This window comes from Ursus americanus, chromosome 17 (genome assembly GCF_024610735.1).
Source record: "Ursus americanus isolate L20-20 chromosome 17, mUrsAme1.1.p, whole genome shotgun sequence".
NCBI classification, from domain to species: Eukaryota; Metazoa; Chordata; class Mammalia; order Carnivora; family Ursidae; genus Ursus; species Ursus americanus.
In genome coordinates, this window is record NC_142143.1 from 45,782,705 (window position 1) to 45,801,164 (window position 18,460).

The window sequence follows — 18,460 nt, forward strand, 5'->3', positions numbered from 1 at the left end:
AGAGCCTGTTGGCTCACTTGATAAAGGAGAATACTATCTTATAGGGTGATTTAAGAAACTAAGAGAATAGGCACTACAGCAATTTAAAAAAGTGCTGATGGCACCCCTCCCCCACCATCAAAATAACCAACCATCAAGAGGGCATGGGTGACTATTCTGCAGGTGGGTTGACAACCTTTAAACAGAAAAGTGATGACAATTATTAATGCCTTCCCCATCCGGGAGCTTGATCTACCTAACTTCTGGGTGACTGAATGTGTTAGTAAGTGGAATGCCACCACAAAAATGGAGCCTACTTTCAGCTAGACTAAATCCCAAAACACCTATCAACATCAGTTCATTCTCCCAAACTTAAGCCACAATGCCCTGAACTGTTTTGAAGTCACTAGATATGTCTTTAAACTACCACCTACCTTCAGCCCACAAACGTCCATATATTTTTATCTACCTACACTTTCCCTCCTGAGGAAGGAGTGTTTCTCATCTAATCCAAAGCTACTTGCTCTCTGGGCACCTGGCTGGCTCATTCAATAGAGTATGCAACTCTTCATGACCAGGTCATGACTGCAAGCGCCATGATGGGCATAGAGCTTACTTCAAAACAAAAAACCAAGTTTCCAAAGCTATCTCTTCTCATGCTTACAAATGAGCATCATTTCCCAAATGAAAAACCTGGAAGTTGTACCTGACTCCTCACCTCCCCTGCCTCCCCATGTACTGGTTTCTTCTCTATTCTGTTACTACAAAGTTATGGCTTTAACCCACATCTTCAAAACTCCAAAACTATGTAACTAATTACTACTTGCTATTTCTTGGATCTCAAAGGCACAAAATTCATACTATCTCCACGTTTTTTCCCAAAATTTCCTGACTCAGGCAATGGTATACCATTACATAAGCTTTAAAAGCCATCCTTTCTCACCTCATACCCAAACATCCAGGAAGTATTTGCAATTTAGCTTCCTAAGTCTTTCACTAAATCAACTTTTCTCTACATCTATTATCCTATTTCCCTGTAGTCGAAGACTTCTGTAACAGTTTCACTGGTTTACCCTATCTATTCTTTTCCTGACTTAAACTTACAGCCATAAAGTTTTTTGAAATGCTAGCAATCAACACTTCATACACTTCGACAATTCCACATCATTCGTGGGGCAATCTTTAATGTGATTTACAAGCCCCACAGTCTTGGCTTTTGCCTTTTTCTTGAAACCCATACAGGCCAATGTTTCTCACTTCCACTTCAGCCAAACTGGCATTCTTCCAATTCCTGTTAATACACTCTCTCCTGAGACAAAAGCCCTCTTCAATTCTCATTCCTTCTTCAGGTCTCAGTGTTATCATTAAGGAAGTAAACTCTATTTCCTCAAGTTTTCCTATAAAGCTGCATACAGATTTCTGAAAGTTAAGATAATGTATATTTATCCTTTATTGGGCATGGACAACAGCAGCTGACAGAACTGATACAAAAATCCAACAGCTCTGTTAGTGAAAAATAAAAGGGTGACAAGATGGAAACAAGAAGCATTGGAACCCACTTCTAGTAACATTTCTTGTTTCATAGTAATGGTTAGGTAATACAACTAGGAGACTGGGTAAATTCTGTCTACCAGTCCTTTAAAAAAACAAAGAAGTCCATCTTTTATGCAATCAGGCCTTGATTGACTGCTATGGAGTCTTGTGTGGCATCTGGTTAAAAAAAAATGTTCCTAATAATATTTCTTTCAAATACTCTGCAAAAGTCTCAATTAACTCAACAAAAGGTGGATCAATGAATGCAATCTTCTTCAAAATGTAAACATGTAACAGAGTAACAGCGAAACTAACAAAACCTGAACCACAATTTTAGTGAGGCATGTAAAGGGATCCTAGGAATAGTAATTTACTATTATTTCTCAAATGGTTATTACTGTATATAGACTTGTTACCTTCGCCATACTTTGAAGCCTACAGGTGAGAAATCTTGGGCCTGATTGTAAGAGCCGGCATACAAATCCTTATTGAAATCACAATCTGTTACTGTTTTAAAAGTATTCTATGTTGTTTCTAAGCTAGCAGGTGAAATATTTTTGCTGTAATCTAGAAACATTTTTATTTGATTCAAGTCTACTAGGGTTAATAATCCCCTAAACCTAAACATAATGTGCTCTGAACCTTAGGTTTGAGAATAAAACAGCCTAGAACTGTTCTACGTTTCTAAAGCCTAATTTTAAGCTAGGTATCATCTGCTTTAAAGACCATTACAATTCAATCCAGAAGAAAATAACCTCTGCCTAGGAGGCTGGCTTAAAGAAAAATACAGACAACAGTCCAATTTCTGTTATACTGTATACTGCCAATAGATATGAATTATTCATACCATACACAATGGTTAAATTACAAACCAAATAAAAAGGACAAACTGTAAAGTATTATCAAAACTGTGTTTTATTTTCAATACAAGATAAATACCATGCTTGTTACTAGTGCAGTTTAGGGCCAACAATGGCCATATAGCAAACTGCTGAACAGTCACCTAAATGCTGAAGAAAGAAAAGACAAAGTAAACATTAAACACAAAATTGCAATTACAAACATTTTAATAAAATGGAATGAGCTTTTTAATAGAAGCTAATATGGAAGTCTAGTTCTCATGGACACCAAAAAGATGTCTATTTGATCAAATATCACCTTACCTTTTGCACAGAAATCTTATTGTGAAGTCACCAGAGTCAATAGCTAAAATTTTAAGACTTTCTTTGGCCTTCTGGTATTAGACAAATTATTTACAAACCGTGATTTAGTTAATTCATGGATACTGGTAATATGATACAATTTTTTTGTTAAGGGCTTTCCATTAAAAATTGTAAAACAACTTTGTAAGGCTGTACAAGGCTGTAAACTACTTTGCTAATATACCATGGGATGAAGAGGAAAAAGAGTAAGAATAGACCTTTTTTTAAGGCTAAAGTCATCAATGTTATAGATGCATTCCTTAGAATACATTATGATTTACCCCAAGGATCCTTTCCCATTAAATACCACCTGAGTACTACAATTTTCAAAGTAAAAAAATAAACATGAATTCACCATTGTATTTTAAAATAATTTAACTTACAGAATGCTGAGAAGTGTTATGCAGTAACAGTGTGACAAAAAGAACACATCTTCAAAATGAAATGTTTTTACTAAATGCTGGGTCTGTCCAATTATGAAATTAATGCAAAACATTTACACCCATGGCAAATTTTAGGATGCTCGCACATGAAAAACTTTCTGTAGTATTTACTATCCGCTGATACCATTTCAAGATTTGTGTGACTTCAATTAAATTCTACCTAATATTTTAAGACTCCTATTACAATATGTTAATATAGCAGGAAGTCTTTAAAACATTAAAATCTGTCTACACCTAACCAAGTGTTTATATGTCCCATACAAAAACCACAGTAGCTGCATACTCAGAGTGAATGCCAACAACCTGAAATTTTAAAGAAACATTGGTTAAGACAAACCTAAATCAATCTAAACTGGATACAATTGCCTGAATATTTGTAAAAATTCATATTGCTTCTTTCTAATGCCGAGAAAGAAGAGTATAAGAACTTCCTCCCAGAAGCCTAGACATTTTAACACATTTTCTATTTCAACTTACAATGAAACTTTAATCCAGAATCTTTTGATTTCTCTAATCAAAAATCTCACATTACAAACACAAGGAATGCTATATGTAAGGCCACATCTTAAGGAATTTATAATTTTTGGTTGAATATTTATTAAAAAATTAGTCTAAGGCTTCTAAGAGTCAAGTTGCTAAAAAAATGAAATAAATACTCCAGTGTTTAAACTGAAGGTTAATGTAAAAAAACAACACACACACAGAGTAAGAACAGAAAAATAGAATGCTTTGCTACAAAAATCCCACTTAATATATTTTAGCACAAAAATGTCTAATATGTACAATGGATAAGCGTGCATTTAAGTACATACAACTGCAGGAAACATTTACAGACGGCTATGGGATGCAAATGAACTTAATGAATAAAATTTAAAAGGCAGTTATCTGTAAAACAGTTAAGACTCTCAATACTGTATTCTCAGTAAAGAATCAGAACATAAACTTCCTCTTAAAATAACAGGCTAAAGCTTAAAACACAAAATTGGAGCCATCTTATAAAATACAGAAAATGCAATGATCATTCAGGTATGAAAACCAAAATTTTGAGAGCACTCCAACAGAAAGTCTCATAGTAGCATTTCATTGTATAAAACAGTATGTATTTAGGTTATTGGCACATTTAAATACATAAGGGAAAGAGAAAGTCTTTACCCCTCCAACAATTTTCCCCTTTCACTATAAAATGTTATACAACATTCATTAAAATCCCGTGTTTGTTTTAAGAACTGACCTTAAACTAGTAAAAAACAAAGCAATATTCTCCACAGGAGAATTAAATGAAAATAATACCTTAAGCTACAATCCATAAGTTATCTGTGAACTTCAAATTGTAGTTAACTGCTTAAGAATATTCTAGATAAAGGGGCCATTAAATGGGCTAAACTGTGATCAACAGACATTGCAACTTACTCCAAATCTTGCTTATGAAAACTGACAAAATAAACACTTCCAAATTTACACTGGAATATCCCTTCCAAAACGTATGTCCTTTAACTAAAAGTAGCACAATCGATTCAAAGTGTTGCTTCAGAAGCAATACGACTGAGGTGCTGCATCACTCATTCGTAACTACTGGCTGAAAGGAATGTGACCGCATAGCACTAATAAAAGCCTATGGTTTAACGTTAAACTCAATTTGTTTTCTTGTCCACTACAATTATTAGTAAAAAGAAATGAAAAGGTCTCTGAAACTCTCTTTCTCTCTCAGTTTGTTTTTTTTTTTTTTTTTTGGTGTTTATATAATGATTTCTCTTTGGATTGTTTTTACATGTTAAAAAAAAAAAGAAAGAAAGAGTTTTCAAATAACATTAGATGAAGAATAAAACAAGGCTTGCAATTTTCACCTTTACTGCTATACATTCGTGTGTTATCAGGTAGAGGACTGTAAAAATTAATGGGTCAAACCAAAAAGTTATTTCCTTCTGACAACACTTAAAAATAATGGACTAGCAGCAAACAACTCTAGTACACTCACATTGTTTGCAACAAAAGTTACGTAATGAATTCAGCCACGTAGGGAGAAGAGTGATATAGAATGAGCAAGTAAAGGGTTCCACTGATAAAAAACGAAAAGATAAATGATTTAATTAGTACAAAATTTCCAGTTTCATCTCAAGTTCAAGCAGTTAGATTTTTAGAACTCCATTTAAAAACTGTCAGAGAGTATCTTATTCTCATGGACATTTACTTACCTTTTAAGCTTACTATTAACTAACTTCCCTTGTAATATAGTTATGTCCATACTTCTTCACATTAGGGCATTGTAATTAAAATATAAAAAAGCTAAGGAATGACAAAACACCTATACACAAAACAAGAAAACTGATTTTGGTACAACTCTCAAATAATGTTAAAAAGGCAACTGCATTTTCAACAAGATAGAACACTCGAAAAATTTCTGAGAGCAAACAGTTCTGATAAACGCCAGTGATCCCATGCACAAACAGTCTAATCACAAAATGTTTTAAAATAAAACTAGCAATAATATGAATAACTTTTTGAAACAGCTAATTCTGTGAGAACTAGTATGATAGCGGACAAAATGAAAAGTGAAGAACTGCAGTGCAAATCTCTGGAGGGTTTCTACAAGTTGCACATGACATAATATCCAGGGTACCTAAATACTTTTAAGCATTGCCCTAAAATTTGGCTATATTTTTAAAAAACCAATGTGTATATACCAGATTGCTCCAAGATAATCAGATCTTAAAAACAAATTAACTTGCCTAGGATTTCAACTCAAATTTCTGAAATAGTGATTCGGAATGACCTTCCTATAAAAGTATCTAATCAAGTTGACACTCTGCCTATGCTAATTTTGCAATTAAGAACACATGCTAGCCAAGTGCTTTTAATGTGGGCCTATATGCATGGCAGATTTGAAAAAAATCTTTGATTAAGTCACTCTAGCATGAATCAAAAGGTTGCATGAATACACACAAGACTCCTTAAACTGTGGTGACAGGGTACACCTATAGTCACCCATTACACATACAGAACACAACTCGATATTAGTAAGCATCACGCCCTTCCAAAATCTATAGTAACCAGAAAATAAAACTAATGCTCTCCTTACTCACATTTGTCTGCTGCACGGCTGTATTTACACTGCCTATGGCTTCAAAAATAAACCATAAGCACTATTAGTATAAAACAGCAAATAACTGCCGCATCAAATCAGAATTGTCAAAATATTTCTTCAATGCTAGCAGTTTACAATTAAGCGTTTCAGTACATCTGTGTTGTAATTAAGCTGCATTACTGTAGCAAATAACGTATGGGTTTTTACTAAAATGTTAAAACCACAAAATTTTTTTTGACCCCTAAACACATTGACTGGATTGCTATGTCTGTGAAATTTTACAAGTTTACATACCATTCAGCAAAATCACAAGCTAACTAGGTAAAAACAGCTAGAAAAGCAGAATATAGAAATATTAAATATCCATGTAATCGCCTATTCTAATATCAAAATCAAGGGCAAGAGACACTTAATTAGTATGTTTAATTCACTGAACCAAGATTAGATTGGTGCATATCCAAAAACGCTATTGCAATGCTTTTTTAAAGGACAGTATAAATGTCATAGTAACATTATCTTTAGATATTGCTGAACACAAGACTTTCCCTGAGGTGTAAACATCAAATAACTTGAACAGCTTTACACATCAGCCCCATTAAACAGTTTATTACAACACTACATCTATTGTAATCAAAGTGGTGCTGTTTACAGACATTATCATATGAACATTTTTAACAAGAACAAACTACTATAAAAACAAGCATTTACTTGACGTTTTTTTCCAATTGCTTGCACATTATAATGGCCAAATGTATATAACCAGTAATAAAGTTGCAAAAGCTATTAACTTTTTAAATCACACAGGTTTCCTTCAAATAAAACAGTTAAGCAACATAAAAAATAAAAGTAGAGCTACTGGTTACCATTTATGCAGATTTGCTTTATTCAGATCTATTCCTGTTCATTTTATCCATGAATCCTTACAGGTTCAGTTCAATCACAAGAAGCAAACTGCTGGACAAGCGTCATTTTTCCCCCATGAAGACTGTTTTGTCTTGGAAGGTGTTCCTCTTCCTTCAGCTGTAATGTGTCAAAATTTGTGATGTAGATTTTGCTATTCCCCATAATACACAGAAAAACGCTGGCTTAACTATACATACACAAGTCGTGCATCTACTTCACTGTTACGTATTCTAACACAATAAGCATTGACTGAAACAGTAGCTGCCTTTATGGTGGAGAAATGCTCCCAATTTATGTGCTGATTAAAACCGAGACATTCTGATTTCATTCTTCTTAGTTATTACTGCCTTATTAATTTAATGACTGGAACAGAGATGAAAATATAGCAGCTGCTGTTTCTGTGATGATGGAAACATTTATAACTCATTTTCTAAAGTATGCATACTACAAAAATAAATGGAAAAATGCTTGAATGGTTTTAATGTAAATATTTTTCATTCACCCACATATCAATTCTAAAGAACCCATTAACAAATGTGAACTGAATATAAAATGCAATTAATTATTTTACAAATTAGTTGTATTTATTTGACAGCATACAGGAACTTCTGCAAATGTTATAAATCAAACTTTCATGTTACAAAATTTATAAATAAAATTTATATATAGCTCAGTATGCACATTTAAATAAATATGACATCCACGTACAAATCTTTAGACATAATACAAGTTTAAAACATTTACTTTACTTTCACTCTATTCCACCTATATTGAAATAACTAATGTAATATATAAGCTAACCAAAAACAAGCTATAGAATCTACAATGATAAATTTCATTGAAAACTCACACAAAGAAAAAAAAAACAGTAAATTTGATAAACTAAAATTTCAAGAATACAAAAATATGCAAACTTCAGGTAGAGGTTCACAAAAGAAACATTCAATTAACTTGCATGTAATGATCACTGAAACACCAGATATTTAAAATATAAATTCCAAGAGAGCATTTTAATAAGATGATGTAGTAAGAGGTAAAGGGCACAATATTTAGTGATATTCTTGCCATAAAAGTAATTGGAAAATACTTTCTGCTTTGTAATTAAGAGTAATTCATATTCTGTCACAACTATAAAATGTTATATTTTGTCCTTTCCTCCCCAACTAGGCTGTAAGCATCTTAAGAGCATCAATACATATATGCATTCACATTGCCTAGCAGTAAAAACCTAAATTTTACAACTGCAAAAGAAAAAAAAAAAAACAAACAAACCCCCCCCCAAAGAGCCCCCCAAAAACTAGATGTTTTAATCCTGGACTTTCTCTTTTAAATAGTTTCTATTTGCCAATATTTTTCAGTGAGATACTTAAGCCATTTCAAATGTTACCTTTTATTGTACCTTTATCTTATGTTGATGAAGCTTTAGGTGGAATTATTTCATGGGAAAAAAATCTAGAAAGGTAGCTTTCATAGGTTTTATTGTTATTCCTTGCAATGTATTTTTAAAAACTGGTATTAAAGAAAGATAAGGAATATGTTCTAACCTGAAAAGACGCACTACTAGGAAAGTCATAAATATTACTGCAAAAGTATGTTATCTCCTTAACCTTTTTGTTGTGATGTGAGAGAGAAAGAGAGATCTGGTCATTAAAGAGGGAAAAATTATTTAAAGTCACAGTGAGCAAAAAATACCCAATCCTTCCAAAAAACATATGGCATACACTGCAACTTATTCTTATTCATCACTCCAAAGGAGAATTTTACTACTTTTTCTGCAGAGAATCCTGTTTGTGAAATTATAACACACATCTTTTTGCAGGACAAATGCACTCATCTTTTGCTCGATTATACTTCATAGATCTTTACTATTAAGAAGTCCCTCATTTTCACCATACAGACATAAAATCTGGGGGGTTGTCTGACAGTTTTTATTTCTCTTTCTAAACACTTTACATTTATCATTTGGAAATACAAATTTTACAAACTCAAATGGAAGCAAATTTGAAGGCAATACAACCCATTTCCAATAATCCAATCCCATATTATACTCTCAAATTTCTAGGTAGACATCTACATAAACAAAGATATCAAAAAAGCTTAAAAGTGACATACATTCAATGCTCATGTTTTCAGAATACCATTTAGTCGAATATGTTAATGTCAAAGTCACACAATTAACTTGTTTTAGCTATCAGTTATAAAAAGATCTATGTAAACACTTGTTAAAAAACTAAGAAAAATGGAATCTACAGCTCTTTAATGAAGTCTACAAAGTAAGCACTAAGTAAAATTTCAATACAGAGAAGCACCTGTATTTTGAGATAATGTAAGATCAAGCCAATTCTAACAACTCAAATTATGAGCATTTCTGTTAGAAACTTAAGTAAATTCGTTAGCATCAGTATTTCTAAACTCATGGCCAATTCACCTTTCTAGTAAGGTTCAAATATATTTTTGATATGGCTCTTTCACAGGTTTTCACATTTATATTGAATTAAAAGAATTAAATGAATATTGAATTGAAAGAACTCTAATACACATTTAGAGATGTGCTTCTATTAACTCAGTGAAATAAAATTCACTTTTCTGAAAATTTCTCCTTAATGAGAGGAATGAGGATGGAGTGGGCAAAAGAAATAGAAGATTCTGAATATAAGTCAACTCTTGTAAATCAAAATTCCTTCTTGCATTGACTAAAACATTGTACATAAAAATTCTGTTTATTGCAGATATTTACAAAAATTCCCTTACTACCACAACATTTGGTATTTCCTTCTTTCTATCTGTGGACATAGTACTTACCTTACCTCATTTTAACTAAAGTCTTTCATTACACTATAAAACATGTATATACAAATGGATGCTCTAGGCAGTTCACTATAAACTTCACCACAGTCAAGGAAAACTCATCTTTGTCCCCCAAATTTCACAAAATGGACATTTCAAAATAAGCTATTTAAGTGATTTAGAATTTCCTGTGAGGATTAAGAATACCCTACCACAGAAGGCAAATTAGTAAATTTGGATAGCATATATGGCACACTTACCCCTTTTTGGTTATTAGGTTTTCTTTAAAACCATGCTAACTAAATATTCATTCAAAACATTAGTTATTCAAAGTGATCTAATTTACAAACTGAAACAATGGTAGTAAATTTCACACTGAGATGAAGGTGAGAGCAAGGTGACTCACATTGGCACTGAATTTTCTTTTAACAGGGAACATTAATCATTTGTAAACAAAACCCATTCTTAAACCACAGTGAGCAAAAAACACGCTATACATCCATTCAAGGGAGTACTTCCTATCCTCCTGTCACTTCAACTAAGATAGCTGTGTAGTCAGGTTTCACAAATATTAAAAGCAAGGAAACTTGGAGCAAAAGAAGTGAGAACTAGCATATCGGGATGAAGCACAGCAGTTAGGGTATATGGGAAAACACAAACACAAGGCTGGATAATACTAGGCAGATCTCAGATGACCTAAGAGTTGCAGAAATAATTTTTAAATACCATTACCACCAGTATCATTCATTGGATAATTAAGAGAACTTAATTTTCACGTTGGCCTCAAAGTAACACTAAATCTTAGCATATAAAAAAAGAACTTTTTATTCTTTTGGCTTTTTTTGTTTTTCTCAAATTAACGAAAAACTATAAACTAAATAAAGAATGCAAACCACACTAAATCTCGTGCAATAACAACACAACCTAAGATTATGGTATCTATGGTAAGTCTTACAACAAAATGTAGTTATTTAATCCATATTCCACACAAGATGCTTAAAAATTTAATCGAAGAAATGGACAATGATTTGAAAATATGTAAAACCTCATATTTCAGGGAGAGAAAAAGCATGAATAAAGAGTATATTAAAAAATATTTTGGACTCATTACTCTTTGTACACAAAGAAAAACTAAATCATTTACAGAAATCTGTTGTGTGGCATTGTTCCAAACAAGTAATAAGAGGAATGCAATCTAAAAGAAAGTAACTGTGAAAGTAAAATTATTTCTGTAAGAAGTGTACAATCTTAAAACACTGAACTACTTTTGTTTTGCTCAGAGTGGTCTGAGAATAGAGGCAGAAATTACAGAATATGAAATACAATGTATTTACATACTGAAAATTTACAATACTGATATTCCCATTAAAATATTACCTACTTGAACTTAGATACTGGATGTTTTTAGAAAAATTAATACATATTTTAAATGAGAGAATGCAATTAACATTACCAACAGTTCAAACACAAAAAAAATTAAGATGGGACAGACATTAACAGCTTGCCAACATCATTAAGATTCCAGTTAAATTAAGAACTTGCCCTTTTAGCCATTCATCACTTAAATAATAAATTACATTATTGTTTTATTTATATACACGCTTACTGACATTCATGTTAACTTCCAAGTTACTTGTATTCCATTTAGTCCATTTAAGATTTACATGAAAGCTCAAAAGGACTCATATTTTAAAAACTTCTAAAAAGGTCGACAGACCCTATTACGATAATAGTTAATGTGCAGATAGTTTTTTTTGTTTGTTTAAAAGTTTTTCACTTGAATATATTTAATCCTAGCTCCCAACCCTGTAAATTCACATCTACATCCGCAACAAATACTGTTTGGTATAGCAAAGGTACAATATTCCAGGATAACAGAATTTTTTGCCCTAGAAATGCTTATGTAAAATTTTGCTTGGATGAAGGCACATAACAATATTACAACTCAATTCTGATTAATGTACAAACAAAACATGGGAATTTTGGTATGGTACACATCAGTGATTAAGAAAAAATGTCAACAATAGTTTGCAAGTTAGGAATTCATAGTTAATGTCTGAATGTAATGAAACTCAAGCCATGATATAGTTAGGTGTACCCATTACTGGAATGTAATGTTAGTTAATTCAAAGTATTTAAAATTAACAATGGACTTTTCAAGGCGTTTACTTGGCTAACTATGCTAGTTTAACTAAAACCAGGAAGAAAACTCATTAATTAACTTTGGTATAATCTGGTTCAGAAGCCCCTTGATGGGCACATCCAATCTTGAAGATTAATTAAAAATGTATGAAAGTTTTGTTATCATGCCTTCAATAATTAAAAGCTTGTAGATAACTGGCAAAGTCTAAATAAAAATATAATGTGCAGAACCTGACCTTACTATAAATGAAATGGCTGATATAGTTAAGCATTCAAGTAATAAGTTGGCCATTCACCTTAAACAACTGATGGACACTGAGAATTTTTTCATAAGATGGGATTAAGATTTGTTCAACCCAAGGGGGGGAAAAAACTACATCTTTAAAATTTAGTGTTTAGATTTTACATGACACAACATTTAATCCTTACATCCAAAAACAGTATTAATTTCAATAAGCTCAGTTTTAAAGTAAGAGATGTTATGCTTCATACTAGATGTTTTGAGATTTACATTAACTTCTGAAATACAATACATGGAAAACTATTTTAAAATTAAGGTTTTGATAAATAATTTAAGATGCATGTTCGAAATGCTAGGAAAGTATTAAAACTCGCCTTTCACTTCAAATAGCCCATAAAACTGTAAATAATGTAATAGCTAATGTACCATAAAAATAAGACTTACATGTTTATTTTATAAATAGTATTATTCAAAAAGGATCTCATTTGCTAAAATATACCTATTATAGTTAAAGAAACTGCTATTCTGTCACAGAATTACATACACTTGATAGCCTTTGGTTTTGCCCATGACAATTTAAATACTAACAATTACCACGACTAAATTTTCAGTGTTTCCCATGATTATGGAAAATAATTGTGTAGAGTAGTTACCTATAAGGGGTTTGTTTTAGCCTAATTTAATTTAGATATGCCACCAACATATAAAGAAAAATTATTTGTTTACAGAATAACCTTCGTGTCACATGCACAAGCCTCATAGTGCCCTCCCCCTACTTTATTCACATGAATAAATGCTGTTCACAAATATAAAAATAAAATTACACGTGAAAATGAAGTATAAACAGACAACTTCCCGCTTTATGAAAAATGTACACAAGAAATAGTTTTAAAATACAGAAAAAAAGACACAATGATTATGGTTTATGAATGAAACATCAAAGAAAATTATTTCAAGGTTATTCTAACCTGGGATGCATGATTTGATACAATTTAAAATTCTTAGATATGGAGTACCCTGAATCCATTTTAATTAAGTTTCATATCTTCTTCGCAAATTAAAGGATATGGTTTCTTTTATTTTAAAACAAAAACCAGATGCCAGTAAAAGTGTCTTTTCTAAAGAGTATTTTTTTTAAAGTACAAAAGCTCTTTCAATGCTGAGAAACCATCTTCCTGTATTATAAGCTATTATAGTGTTAGATTTTCTTTAAAAGTTTTAGGGAGTTAGTTCAAGGAGAGAAACTTTCGATTTACTTTTAAAAGTCCAAGCACATTTCATATATATATGTATGTATGTATGTATATACGTATATATATATGAATTAACTTCCTGTATTTTATATTTCAAATTACATACAAACTATCTATATAATTAAGACAATTCCAATTTTTAGATTTTAGAAGTAGACATGAGTCCTCTTGATTGTTTTCTTGCTTTCTTAAGACCATTAACAATCTCAAAGTTTTAACTCAGCAATACAATATTCAAGGATAAAAGGTCAAAATTTTTTTTTACCTGTCATTACTCACCTGTCATTTGTCTCAGATGTTTCCAGAAGATTAAATTCAGAACAAGTAGTTGGACCACTTAAAATGTAGGTTTATACTGTATAAACGATAGCCTTGGAGTTATAATTACTGTTAATAACACATATGCTAAATATAACAGGAACAAGGAATACCCACCTTCTTCTAACGATGACGATACTCGCGTTCTCGGTCCCGTTCTCGGTCCCGATCTCGGTCCCGGTCCCGGTGTCTCTCTCGCTCTCTGCTTCTCTCTCTATAATAATCATCATGACGATCTCTACTACGGGATTTATGACGCCGACTCTTTTCTCGTGATCTACTATGGTCCCTCTCTCTTGATCGTTCACGTCTTCTAAAAGAAATTACTGGATTAATGCTCTCTGTAAGTGGATAGCAGTGTTTAAAAGTACCCAAGGAAAAACTTCTTTACAAATCTAGTTTAGACTTAGCATATCCTGAAATTCCAATAATGATTTACCAATTCACCAACAAGCATGAATAAAAATCCCCCCTTTTTTTTTTGAAGATTTTATTTATTTATTTGACAAAGAGAGACAGCCAGAGAGAGAGGGAACACAGGCAGGGCGAGTGGGAGAGGAAGAAGCAGGCTCCCAGCGGAGGAGCCTGCTGTGGGGCTCGATCCCAGAATGCTGGGATCACGCCCTGAGCCGAAGGCAGACACTTAACGACTGCGCCACCCAGGCGCCCCAGAAATCCCATTTTTTAAAATATTCACCCCCAAACTGGGAACCAGACACACTGGGGCAATACATCGTATCTGCTATAACATCTAATAGCCTAAAACAGACATGTAATATTTACTGAACAAAAAACAGAAAGGTAAAGGAGAAAAATTTTCAAAGGACAAGCTGTTTCAAACTAAAGACTGTACAGAAGGTAGTTTTTTAGACATAAAATTCATGAAATTATGAGACTTAAATACATAAAAATTACCACCCATTAACAGGTGACCTAAACTTATATCTAAGTATCAATTTTACATTTGTAAGTATACCAAATATGATTCATCGTAAGTCCTACTCCACTAAGAAATTTTCTTATATATGTTTGCTGCACGGATGTGTGACAGGGACCTGGGGAACATGGTGAGAAGCAGAGTTCAAAACTCAGCACTTATGACCACTAGAAAATATTGGGATACAATTCACATTGTTATTCAATAAAAAGAAATGTTTCATGAGCTGCCTTCAAAAATAAACCAGGGGCACCTGGGTGGCTCAGTCAGTTAAGCGTCTGCCTTCAGCTTAGGTCATGATTCCAGAGCCCTGGGATCAAGTCCCACATTGGGTTCCCTGCTCAGCAGGGAACCTGCTTCTCCCTCTTCCTCTGCCTGTCTCTCCCCATGCTTGTGCACGCACACACTCTCTCTCAAATAAATAAATAAAATCTTTAAAATAAAATACGTAAAATTTCAAGGTTAGCTGCAATGCTAAAAAAAGGAATTACCTAATTAGAAAACTGAGAACAGATCATTTATTCATTAACTCCCTTGTTCAAAGAAATATTTATTTAGCACCTATTCTGTACCGAACACTGTTTAGTCATTAGAAATACTGTAGTGAAGAGGACAGGTAAGGCCCCTTCCATCTTCCAACATCTGTTCTAGTGAAAACAAATGTGCAATAATAATAAATAGGGATGCCTGGCTGGCTCAGTCGGTTAAGGGTCTCTTGGTTTCAGCTCAGGTCATGATCTCAGGGTTACAAGACTGAGCCCCATGTCAGGCTCTGTGCTCAGCACAGAGTCTGCTTGGGATTCTTTCCCTCCTCCTCTCCCTCCCCCTCAAAAAAATAAAATCTTAAAAAAAAAAAAGACTATGGAAAGTACTATGAATATTCTAAGTACTATCGAAGAAATAAAAAGAAAAATATGACAGAAAAACCTGGGAGAAGACCTCTCCTAGAAGTTAGATTGAGTTGAGGCATGAAGAGTAAGAAGCCAGCTATGTGAAGAGCCAGGGAAAAGGGCTCCCAGCAGAAGGAATACCAAGTATAAAACCAGTGAGGTGATTAAGTATTGATGTATCAAGGGGAAGAGAAGGGAGACCACCATGACTAGAGAATAGTGGGAAAGGGGTGAGGTACACAACGAGGCTGAAAAGACAGGCGGGTATTACACAGTGCCTCAATTTTTACAATCTTATTCTAAGAGTAACTGGAAACATCTGAAGGGTTTTAAAAGCAAGCAAACACCTGACATTTGATTGAATGTAAAAAAAGAAAAAAAAGTTACTCTAGCTGTTTCATAAACAGTAACAAGTAAAATCAAAGTCCTATTTTAAAGTCCCAAACACAGTATTTTTTCTATTTGTAAAGTAACCGTTTTAAATAGACATGAGACAGGAAAGTTCTACCTTGATCCAGAACCATAAGACTTGGATTCAATTCCATGAAGGCAATCTTGCAAAGAGCTAATGAGAACTTTGCAACGATCATCAGCAGATACTTTGGATTGTTTAATTAAAGAAATTGCAGTCACCAATGTCTCAATAGCACTCCCATAATCACCTAATGAGGGAAAGGAGAGGGGGTTGAAATCAAATAAATTGTTTCCAAAACACCACCAAACCACTTGGGGTTAAGAGTAATAAAGCATTTTATAAAAGACCGCTAAAATTAAACTACAGAAGATGTCTTAATTTTTTTAGTGTTTCACCATTTGGAAAACGCTTTTATTATGTGTATGAAATTAGCACAATTTGTTATTATTACAGCTGTGTAAAGCAGCTATAGTAATATGAGAATCATATTTAAAATATGAGAATCAAATTTAAGCCATTAAATATATGGACTAAAACTTAAATCTACACGTAAAAATTTTAAATTATGGCTCTTGTCATTAGTGTGACGCATAGTTTCTTTCGATGTCTTTTAAATAAACACAGGTATGATTTGGGAATACGACTTTAAGTACTAAATGCAAATGACCAATCTTCAAGATTGCACATAGTTTTAGGTCATTCCTAATAACATAAATAAGAAATATTAATACAGGAAGAAATATACAAACCAGCACTGGCATCAGACACAGCTCTTGAAATAGCACTGCTTGAGATTGCCCTATTTCTATTCATGATTTCTTCAAACTCAGCTTCACTCAATGGCGTTCTTGCAGTATCCATTTCCCTATAAAATAAAAATAAATCTTAAATTGTACTCAACAAATTTTCTAAGTTAGTCCTAACAGTATAAAACAATTCATACTAGTTGCTTTTGACAAGTGTCTCAGAGCTAGTAGTTATTTTTCCAGAATGAAGCATACTATTTATCCTACAAAGAGAACTAGTCTAAGCAAAATTCTCTTATACCACTATCTTTCAGGCGAAATAAAGTAGCAACTTAGAATCCCTGTCTTTCTGGAGGCCAGAAATAATGTATTTACATATCTACAATATAATATTTTTCAGAGTCACACAAAAACAGATATAATAATAAACTGTTCTGATGAATATATATGATAGTGATATATCATTATATCTTTTACTTATATATATTTTTAAATGATGGCAACAAAAAATACAGCCCTACATGATTAAGGAATTTGGTTACATTTATGTTTGGATCCTCTAGGCACAAGGCCCAACTCACAACAGGATAACAAATGTCTGATTAACTAACAGAACTTCAGGCGGGTACAAGATCTTAGACCATCTTGTTTGCCCCTGAATCCCCAGAAGAGTATCTGGCAAATAAAAGATAGTAAGTATAAACAACTGTTGAAAAAAATAAGTGCCAAAATTTTCGGAAGCTGCTTGACAACTTTAAAAATTATACATGTACATTGTGTGTCAACTATATTTCAATAAAAAAAGAAAAAACTGTACAATGTACTGTATAGGAAAAAGAAAGCTTTTTGCCATCTGAGTTACTAGTTACTACGTAGGACACTGAGTTGAGGGAGGCAGTAGCAGTTCATCCCAATGAAGAGAGAAAAGAGTTAATCTATCTTTTGCATGCTTTCAAGGTATTACTGTTATTCCCCAAACTTTATAAACATCCTAAGCAAATTACAAGTTGTTCAAAATACAAGTATAATTTCAACTAAATGCTGTGACTTGTGCCCATCCTATCCCTCTTAAAAAAAAAATCCCATGTATGAGTTTTCTCTAATCTTCAATTAAAAATTAGTCATTAATAACCATCAACCCACTCTTGAAAACGTAATACTGCAAAAATCCGATTATGTTAGGAAAAAGATATGAAACTCAAATTTTAAAGAGTCAAACCAAGTCACATAACCCACTCTTCTATACTAAAGGTGAACACTTAATATGAATTCACTCATTGGAATTAAAGTGAACAGAAGTTATACTTCAGTTCTAATAGTTTTCTTTAAAAAAAGTATTTTTAAAAAAAGATTTTATTTATTTACTTGAGACAGAGCGAGCACAAGTGGGATGGGTGGGGGTGGGGCAGATGGAGAGGGAGAAGCAGGCTCTCAACTAAGCAGGGAGCCTGACTTCGGGCTCGAACCCAGGACCCTGAAATCATGACCTGAGCCGAAGGCAGACACTTAACCAACTGAGCCAACCCAGGTGCCCCCAAACAGCATTTCTGACAGTCATGCAACCTCTACGAATAGATAATGGTCAATGG

The 18,460-nt window shown here is 33.0% G+C and overlaps 1 protein-coding gene across 4 annotated transcripts in view; it reads right to left on the reverse strand.

The window, feature by feature from the left end:
* Window positions 1-4,865: 4,865 nt before the first annotated feature.
* Window positions 4,866-18,460, reverse strand: part of CPSF6 (cleavage and polyadenylation specific factor 6) — a 30,528-nt gene continuing 16,933 nt past the window's right edge. For 2 of the 4 annotated variants that reach the window (XM_087868972.1, XM_045789617.2), the window contains 4 exons: window positions 16,875-16,990; window positions 16,219-16,372; window positions 14,001-14,193; window positions 4,866-7,259 (listed from right to left, as the gene is read on the reverse strand). In XM_087868972.1, coding sequence (XP_087725098.1) covers window positions 14,007-14,193; window positions 16,219-16,372; window positions 16,875-16,990 — 457 coding nt within the window. In that variant the 3' untranslated portion in view covers window positions 4,866-7,259; window positions 14,001-14,006. Of the gene's footprint in view, window positions 7,260-14,000; window positions 14,197-16,218; window positions 16,373-16,874; window positions 16,991-18,460 lie in introns of all 4 variants that reach the window. The other 2 variants (XM_087868971.1, XM_087868970.1) reach the window with 1 other exon arrangement.